The sequence below is a fragment of the Rhinopithecus roxellana genome, chromosome 12 (assembly GCF_007565055.1).
Source record: "Rhinopithecus roxellana isolate Shanxi Qingling chromosome 12, ASM756505v1, whole genome shotgun sequence".
Classification (NCBI taxonomy): Eukaryota; Metazoa; Chordata; class Mammalia; order Primates; family Cercopithecidae; genus Rhinopithecus; species Rhinopithecus roxellana.
In genome coordinates, this window is record NC_044560.1 from 2,007,391 (window position 1) to 2,016,956 (window position 9,566).

The 9,566-nt window shown below is 48.0% G+C and overlaps 1 protein-coding gene across 1 annotated transcript; it reads right to left on the reverse strand.

Annotated features, from left to right (window-relative positions):
* Positions 1-3,873: 3,873 nt before the first annotated feature.
* On the reverse strand, positions 3,874-9,363 carry LOC104668919 (PRAME family member 5-like). Its single transcript, XM_010371719.2, has 4 exons — positions 9,326-9,363; positions 7,945-8,253; positions 6,693-7,274; positions 3,874-4,916 (listed from the first exon to the last, which is right to left on the reverse strand). The coding sequence occupies exons 2-4, from the start codon at positions 8,229-8,231 to the stop codon at positions 4,355-4,357; spliced, it is 1,431 nt and encodes a 476-aa protein (XP_010370021.2). The 5' UTR covers positions 8,232-8,253; positions 9,326-9,363; the 3' UTR covers positions 3,874-4,354.
* Between the last annotated feature and the right edge of the window lie 203 nt (positions 9,364-9,566).

Here is a 9,566-nt window from a genome sequence, read left to right on the forward strand (position 1 = left end):
TACCAAGTTTCAGGTTCCATGCTCAGCAGTGGGACCCCAGGATGATCGAGACAAAGTTCCTGACCTTGAGCAGCAATATCGAACAAGTGAGATTGTCAGAAAGAAGAAATCCTTGTAAAATATACCATACCCCTACAATTCAGTAATCATGCTCCTGAGTATTTAATGAAGTGAGTAAACCCACACCTGGATGTTTATAGCAGCTTTATTCATAATCACCAAAACTTGGAAGTAAGCAAGTTGCCCTTCAGTCGGTGACGGGATAAACAAACTGATCCTCCAGTCAGTGAACTATCACGAAGCCATAAAAAGACATGAGAGATTTCTAAATGCACGTTATGGTACAAGTGAAAGAAGGCGATGTGAAAAGACTCATCCTGCTAGACATTCTGGAAAAGGCTTTTGCCTTTTTCTATGGAGACAGTAGAAAGCCCAGTGGTTGCCAGGGATTGGGAGTACAATGGGATGAATGGGAAGAGGACAGAGGACTTTCAGGGAAACAAAACTACTCTGCATGATGCTCTAATGGTGGATACATGTCATTATCCCTTTGTTAAAATCCATAGAATGTAAAAACCAGCAATGATCCGTCATGTAAACTGTGGACACTGGGTGATAATGATGTGTCCATGCGGCTAATTGACTGTGCCAAATGCTCTGCGCTGGTGTGGGTGTTGATCCTGTGGGGATGCTGCATATTGAAGGTGGAAGAGAGTGGATGAGAACTCTGGACTTTCTGCTTAGTTTTTCTGCGAATCTAAAACTGCTATAAAGAAAAAAAAATAGACTGGGTATGGTGGCTCACTTCTGTAGTCCTAGCTTTTGGGAAGCTGAGGTGGGCGGATCACCTGAGGTCAAGGGTTTGAGACCAGCCTGGCTAAAATGACAAAACACTGCCTCTACTAAAAAAATAATAATAATACCAAAATTAGCCAGGTGTGGTGGTGCATGCCTGTAATCCCAGCTACTCGGGAGGCTGAGACAGAGGAATTGCTTGAACCCTGAAGGCAGAGGATGCAGTGAGCCGAGATCGTACCACTGCACTCCAGCCTGGGCAACAGAGTGAGACTCCCTCTCCAAAATAAGTAAATAAATAAATAAACTGAAGGTTGGGCGCGGTGTCTCATGCCTATAAGAGCTCACTCCCAGCACTTTTAGGAGGCCGAGGCAGGTGGATCGCTTGAGCCCAGAAGTTCAAGATCAGCCTGGGCAACATGATGAAACCTGGTCTCGATCTCCTGACCTTGTGATCTGCCCACCTCAGCCTCCCAAAGTGCTGGGATTACAGGCATAAGCCACCGCGCCTGGCCATTAACCATTCTTAAAATATCACATTGCATTCTTTAAAAGCTCTATATCTTTCACATATGTAAATTACAACACAAATATTTGTACTCAAATAGTATTTATATTATAGTAAATATTTTGTTCTTGCTCTGTCACCCAGGCTGGAGTGCAGTGGCGCGATCTCGGCTCACCGCAACATTCGCCTCCCGGGTTCAAACGATTGTCCTGCCTCAGCCTCCTGAACACCTGGGATTACAGGCGAATGCCAACACGCCCAGCTAATTTTTGCTATTTTTAGTAGAGATGGGGTTTCACCATGTTGGCATGGCTGGTCTCAAAATCCTGACCTGAAGTGTTCGGCCTGCCTTGGCCTCCCAAAGTACTGGGATTACAGGCATAAGCCACCATGCTCGGCCATAATAATAAATTTTATTTTATTTTTATTTATTTATTTATGTATGTATTTTGAGACAGAGTTTCACTACTGTTGCCCAGGCTGGAGTGCAATGGCACAATCTGAGCTCACCGCAACCTCCACCTCCCAGGTTCAAGCGATTCTCCTGCCTCAGCCTCTGGAGTAGCTAGAATTACAGACATACACTACCAGGCTGGGCAATTTTTTGTATTTTAAGTAGAGAAAGGGTTTCTTCATGTTGATCAGACTGGTCTCAAACCCCTGACCTCAGGTGATCCGCCTGCCTCAGCCTCCCAAAGTCCTGGGATTATAGGCATGAGCCACCGCACCTGGCTCATAGTAGTAAAATTTAAAAAATACCATAAAATATAATCCTTGCAACACTAAATCACACCGTCTAGTCTGATCTACCAACACGTGGCACCTGAGACCTATGGACTGGAAATTTTGATCTTATTAGGAATGAATCAGTCCTGAACTGCCCACCCTGCCCCCTTCTGGCTCCTGTGGCTCTGCTGTTTGGGGGAATCATGATGGAATTGTGGTAGAGAGTAGAAGCTGAGCCCCATTGCATGCCCTGGGTGCTTTTTGCCTCCCTGTTATCAGGAATAGGAGGTGAGATTGAAAGATGGAAAATGCTGGGACTTCTGCTGAGAAGAGAAAAAAGAAGAAAATGTATTGATCTTACTGTATGCCAAGCCCTGTATGCTTACTGTATGCCATGCCAAGCCCTAAACATGAACCATCTTTTAGATCCTACCAGGGTCTCATAAGGTGGTGCACATCATCATCCTCATTTTACAGGGAACCTGAGGCTCTTGGCTAAGATCCCTGACAGCAACACCAGCCCCTGAATCCTCAGCAGGAACCTTCACTTGGGTGCCCGTTATGCGGGCTTCCGCAGCACAGGGAAGGTCACTCATCACCCCCAGGCACTTGATCGTTCTCCACCCTTCGATGATGTGAGATTCCAAAACACGCTGTACTAGTCTCTTCCTTGATAGTGAGAGAGGGGAGGTGTTATGAGAAAATCTCTCCTCGATCTGACCTAGCTCCCCAGAAAAATGTAACTTTTTAAATGTCAGATGGAAATATTTAAAAAGTGTCACATGCCTGTATAGTTTTAGTATTTCACTTAAAGAGAATGTGGCTGTCTTTACTGGCTACAACCAGTTTAATTCAAGAAGGGTTGCTAGTCATCAGGGGAACAAGCAAGGGTTGGTCCCGCCCAGAAGCCCCAGCTAATACACAATATAAACATCCCCTTCCAGGTCAGCAGGAATAGAGTGGCTCCTTGTGCAGTGAAGCTGACCTTGATCAACTAAGGCTTCTGGAACCATGTGGAGACTCACAAGGAGTGGCCAGGGTCTCAGCATCTGGCTAGCAGTGAAAGACCCTGAGAAGAAGATGCTTTCCTTGTGGGTTGGCTCACTGTTCTTGCCCACTAATGTTCCAGGCCCTGAGTGTCCACCAGTATGAACCCACTGAATAGCCACAGAAACTAACAAGGAGGTAACAGACCTAGTTATTTACTAAAGAAGTAAATAACTGGAGGAGGCCAAGCATCGTGGCCCACACCTATACTCCCTGCACTTTGGGAGGCCAAAGCAGGAGAATCATAAGCTTAGGAGTTCCAGATCAGCCCGGGCAAGATAGCAAGACCTTGTCTCTACTAAAAAAAATTATCCAGACATGGTGGCTCACACACCTGTAGTCCTAGCTACTCAGGAGGCTGAGGGGGGAGGATCACTTGAACCCAGGAGATTGAGGCTGCAGTGAGCTATGATTGTGCCACTGCAATCTAGCCTGGGTGACAGAGCGACACCTTTAAAAAACAAACAAAAAAGAGCCAGATGCAGTGGCTCACACATGTAATCCTAGCACTTTGGGAGGCCAAGTTGGGTGGATCACCTGAAGTCAGGAGTTTGAGACCAGCCTGACCAACATAGCGATGAAACCCTGTCTCTACTAAAAATGCAAAAATTAGCTGGGAATGGTGGCACATGCCTGTAATCCCAGCTACTTGGAAGGCTGAGGCAGGAGGATCATTTAAACCCAAGGTGGCAGTTGCAGTGAGCTGAGATGGCACCATTGCACTCCATACTCCAGCCTGGGCAACAAGAGTGAGACAGTCTCAAATAAAAGAATGGGGGGAAACTGATTAAAATAACCAAATTTCACTTAAATGCCTTGATTTTCTGGGGCTGCATCTTATTGATTGGACAATTCAGTGCCTTTTTATTTTCCATCATTAACTGAAGATTCCTGAGGCTTAAACTGGAAAACAGGCTACTTGATAATAGAGGGCACCAGACAGTTTCCACTCAGTTTCCCTTTATTTGTGATTGTTTCTTTACAACCATCCATGCAAGAGTAACTCCCTTATGTATTCTCAAGCCTGAATTCCACTCTAGACATTCAGATTCCCATTTTCAACTCTACAGGACACAGGTCTCCAAAGTCCTATCAAAGCCAAGTCAACATTTCCCCAAAGTCCGGGCCCTGCTTGATCACCTTTCCTTTCCCATTTTCAGAGCCGGTGCCTGAAACGATGGGTTCTGGGCTCTCTTTAGGATGTACCTAAGACTTAGGTTTTCGTTTCCAAGTGTCCAGAAGAAAGTGTTCAACTTAGCGAACCAAATCGGCAGGTATTCAACAGCAGCATTGATCTGCCTCCAGGTCATAAAATGACCTGTCGCCACAGTCAGGGTAGCAGTCAGTACAGAACAAGATTCTCTTGGGGTGCCTCATGTCCCTCACTCTCCCCATCAGCTCTGCCCTAAGTTGGTCAAATCTGCTCCGGCAGAGAGTACCATCAGCATCATAACTCTCCCGCGGGGCAGGATACAGCTCCAGACATAAGTTGTTGAGTCTGATTGTGTGGCACAGCAGGTTCTCCAGGGTGGCCATGGAGACGGGATTTCTACGGAAGTTGAAGGTGGTGAGCTCAAAGCAGCGGCTCAGGGCAGGCAGGATGGTGCTGACTTGGGAGTCTACGATGCCACAGTTATCTAAATCCAGGTACTCAAGGGTGCCTGCAACTTTTTCTAGCAGAACTTGGAGAGGCACAAGGCTGACATTGGCCAGTCTGATGCCCCTCAGGTCCAGGGTCTTCAGTTGACTGACACTCGGGCACTGGGACAGATGCCGCAAGTCTGATTCCAAAAGCGCACAGTTAGTTATTGCGAGGATCTTTAATGAGGTCCTCAGACAGCTGGGGAGAGAGAGCAAGAAGTTAGTTCTGGGGAATTGTAGGGGTGAGTGGAGGGTGGTGGGGAATGACATCAAGGTGATGGACGGAGACCATTTTGCCCAAGCCTAGGGTCTTTCTGATTGTCTGATGGTCAACACTTAGGATGCTGCGTGATGAAGAGCTTTGCCACTGAGATCAATTTCACTTTAGGCCCAGCGCAGTAACTCACACCTGTAATCCCAGAACTTTGGGAGGCTGAGACTGGTGGATGACTTGAGATTAGGAGTTTGAGACCAGCCTGGTGATCATGGCAAAACCCTTTCTCTACTAAAAATGCAAAAATGAGCCAGGTGTGATGGTGGGCACCTGTAATTCTAGCTACTTGGGAGGCTGAGGCAGGAGAATCGCTTGAACCCAGGAGGTGGAGGTTGCAGTGATCAGAGATCATGCCATTGTACTCCAGCCTGGGTGACAGAGCAAGACTCTGTATCAAAAAAAAAAAAAAAAAAAAAAAAAAAAAAAAAAGAGAGAGAGAGAGAAAAAAAAAAGATTCCATTTGAGGCTGAGTCTTTTCACCATCATTTATAGGAATGGATCAAGTTCACAGAATCCCTAAAGCCTCCTTTCCTCATCTGCCAGGCAGAAAAACCACATCTCTGGGCCATATGAGCTCAGTGGAGACACAGGCAGAAGGGACAAACCCAGACAGGATCCTGCAACATCAGCTGGGGTGGGCAGGCTGCAGGCGTCCCTGACATGCCTGTATCATCAGCAAACCATCTATCACTTTCACCACTCTTTGTGCCTGCTCCCTGACCTCTGTTTCAGAGTCATGCATTTCCTAGGTAATTAATTTACCTGGATCTCAAAACAACCTATTACAACAGGGATAGAGATGGGATCACTTGTGTTCACCAAGCGGTGGGGCACAGAGCTGATGTTCTGAAATGTGCAGGTTTGCTGAGCATCCCCCTCTTTGGTGCCCACTTCGCTTCCTCACTTCCCATCATCTTCTTAACAATTATCTTGTTGGCTGGGCGCGGTGGCTCACGCCTATAATCCCAGCACTTTGGGAGGCCGAGGCAGATGGATCACCTGAGGTCAGGAGTTTGAGAATAGCCTGGTCAACATGGTGAAACCCTGTCTCTACTTAAAATATAAAAATTAGCCAGGTGCGGTGGCTCACGCCTATAATCTCAGGTACTCAGGAGGCTGAGGCAGGAGAATCACTTGAACCCGGGAAGCGGGGGTTGCAGGGAGCTGAGATGTCACAAATGCACTCTAGCCTGGACGATCAAAGTCGAACTCCATCTCGAAAAAAAAATTATCTTGTTTGGTTTTATTTTTATTCATTTCTGACAAGGGTCTTGCTACGTTATACAGACTGGTCTTAAACTCCTAGGCTGAAGTTATCCTCTTGCCTCGGACTCCCAACGTGCTAGGATTACAGGCATGAGCCACCATCCCTGGCCTATTTTTCATCATCTTAACTTAGACACACATCCTCAGGAAGAATTCGGAAAGGCATCCTCACTAGATCTGAACCCTCCAGCAGTTAGCTTCCTAGCATGGCAGCCTCTCTATAACATCTCCCCTAGCTGATACCTCTGCCACTATTGGGATGGTTGTGTAATACCCATTTCAGAACAGAGCCGGCAAGAGGACAATACATGGACATTCTAGTGTCCCCTTCACTGTTACATCCTCAAAGGCTGGCTCACAGTAGACGCCCACTAGCGTTTATTGTAACATAGGCTCTGCTGTGGTCTGCAGAGAAAGCTCACCACCCTCCCTCACCTGAGCAGCTGGTCCAGGTGGCCTTCGAGGAAAGAAACAGAGTTCATATGAAGCTTTTGGAGGCAGCGCAGCTTGAGGAACTGAGAGGTGAACTGGGCAACAATCTGCTTCTTCTGCTCTGCTGAAACGTAGCGAGAGACATCCATGTGGCAGAGAATGAGCTTGCGAAGATTCCTCATCCGGCCCAGGTATGGGGTAAACTGTGTCAGGATGGGCAGTATCCATGTGCAATTCACTTCCACCTCCTGGATACAGTCCAGGTTCACCATTTTCAGGATGTTTCTGATATTGTGGAAGGGCATTCCCAAAATTCTCAGCTTCTTACAGCACAGGTGTAGTAAACCTTCCCTCTGCTTGACCCACAGAAGGAGGCAGGTGAGGTATTCATCCAGAGTCCTGGTCTGGAGCCACAGGTCTATGAACACAGTGAAGGGCTGCTGTCCTCTCATGCTTGGACAGTCCTGCACTGGTTTTCTGTTCCTCATGGCATTGGGGAAGCACCCATGGGCCATGGAATCAGACCAAACCATCCAGAAGTTCTCACTGATATCCTGTAAATCCAGCACTTGAAGCTTCCACTGCCTGTGGGAAAATAGAGGCGAGGCTGAGAATGTAAGGACTCACTTCCGAACTTATACTCCACATCCCGGATAGCAGCTGCTCCCCTCCCTGCTTCTTCTCCCTCTCTCTGACTCTTTTCCATCCTGTTTTCCCCCAGAACCTGCCCACTTCCACATTTTTTTTTTTTTTTTTTTTTTAGGTGAAGTCTTCCTCTTTTGCCCAGGCTGGAGTGCAGTGGTGCGATCTTGGCTCACTGCAACCTCCACTTTCCCAGTTCAAACAGTTCTCCTGCCTCAACCTCGCAAGTAGCTGGGATTACAGGAACCTGCCACCATGCCCAGCTAATTTTTGCATTTTTAGTAGAGTCGGGGTTTTTACCATGTTGGACAGGCTGGTCTCAAACTCTTGACCTCAGCCTTCCAATGTGCTGGGATTATGTTATGAGCCACTGTGCCCAGCCTAGTCCTCACTTTTCGTGGTGACTTTCAGTGCCACTAGAGGAGAGGTTCCTGTGACCTCCATGGACCCTGGGTGGTGAGCAGTCCTTTCCCTGAGGAGCTGGGCAATGGCCAAGGCCTCTCAGCTTCCTCATCAGCACCATCCCCCCTTGGGCATCCCCACTCCTCATGACCCAGCTGTTCCTTCTCTGGACACCTGGGCCCTCCACACCAGCCCACCTGGGCCACCTCACCTGAGACGAACTCCCTGGGTAAGCAGTGCATCAAGCCCACCGAGCACAGCTTGGAAGGTCTCCAGACAACCCATCTTTATCAGAGGCCTCAGGGGGAGGCGGCGGAAGGGCCAGGCCTGCACCATCAGTTTCAGGGCCTCACAGTGCCTCCTGCTGAAGGCCTCCATGAACAGGCGGGGAAAAAGTTCCATGGGCAGCTCCTCCAGGGCGGAGATGGCCAAGGCCTGGTTCCTCAGCAGGCTCCGCCCCGCCAGCTCCAGAAGTCTGGGTGGAGCCCGGATGCTCATCTTCACCAATCTGCAAGGAAAAGTTCCACAGGACAAGTCCAGAGAAAAGGCATCACTCTCAGGCTAAGCCCCTGCAATCTCATCTTCTCTCAGGGCCAAAGACACTGCTTTGGCAATAGTGAAAGAGTCCTCAGTTTACTCATGCTTCAACCTTCCACATAGCTGGGATTAAAGGTATGCACCCCCACACCCATGTCTCCATTTGGGTGGAAGAGGATGTGATTGGTTTAGAATTAAAGTCAAAGATCCTGTTTGGTTAAAGATTTTCTTTCTGTTTTTGCTTTTGTTTTTTGGACAGGATCTCACTCTGTTGCCCAGGCTGGAGTACAGTAGTGGTGTGAGCATGGCTCACTGCAACCTCAACCTTCTGGGCTCAAGTGATTCTCCCACACCAGCCACCCAAATGCCTGGGACTACAGATGCATGCCACCATGCCTGGCTAATTAAAAAAAAAAAATTGTAGAGGCTGAGCACCAGTGGCTCACGGCTGTAATCCCAGCACTTTGGGAGGCCGAGGCAGGTGGATTACTTGAGGTCAGGAGTTCGAGACCAACCTGGCCAGCATGGTGAAACCCCACCTCTACTAAAAATACAAAAATTAGCCAGGTATGGTGACAGATGGCTGTAATACCAGCTTCTCAGGGTGGAGGCTGGAGGCATGAGAGTTGCTCGAACCTGGGAAGTAGAGGTTGCAGTGAGTTGAGATCCTGCCACTGCACTCCAGTCTGGGCAACACAGCGAGACTCCATCCCCCCACCCTCAAAAAAAAATTGTGTAGAGAGTTTTTGCCATGTTGCCCAGGTTGGTCTCAAACCCCTGGGCTAAAATGATCCTCCCACCTTGGCCTCCCAACTGTTGGGAGTCAGGAGTCAATGCTCCCTTCAAGAATTTTGAAATGACATGAACCAAAGCACAAATTTTTTGAAATAAAGACAAAACTGCATTTAGAGGAAAAGATACAAAGCTTCAAATTGTTCATAAGAAAAAAAAAAGAGAGGATATAGCTCTGTGCCATCGTAGGCTGCACTGGCACCATCCCAGCCCGCCTGACTGTAGGTCAGATGGGATTGTCCTTACAAAAATTAGGGACTTACCAGATGTGGACTGAGTTTGCAGGGTGCTCAGACCTCAGGAAGAACCGAGCAGTAACTCCAGGCTTGAAGACTTTGGGTCTCTCCTGTGGGTCTTTAGAAGCTTTTATTGACCTTTCCAATCACAACTCCCACCCACGCCCCTCCACGTATCCACTGCTAGCTTCCAGTCAAAAAGTGATATCTGATTGCATTTCTGAAGCTCCACCCAGTTAATCCTGATTGGGTTTTTGGCTTTCCCCAG

Coding starts and splice junctions, on each gene's coding strand:
- LOC104668919 (XM_010371719.2), bottom strand. CDS start 8,231: ATGAGCATCCGGGCTCCACCCAGACTTCTGGAGCTGGCGGGGCGGAGC. Junction 7,275..7,944: donor ACCCAGGGAGTTCGTCTCAG/GTGAGGTGGCCC, acceptor ATTTTCCCACAG/GCAGTGGAAGCTTCAAGTGC. Junction 4,917..6,692: donor CACCTGGACCAGCTGCTCAG/GTGAGGGAGGGT, acceptor CTCTCTCCCCAG/CTGTCTGAGGACCTCATTAA.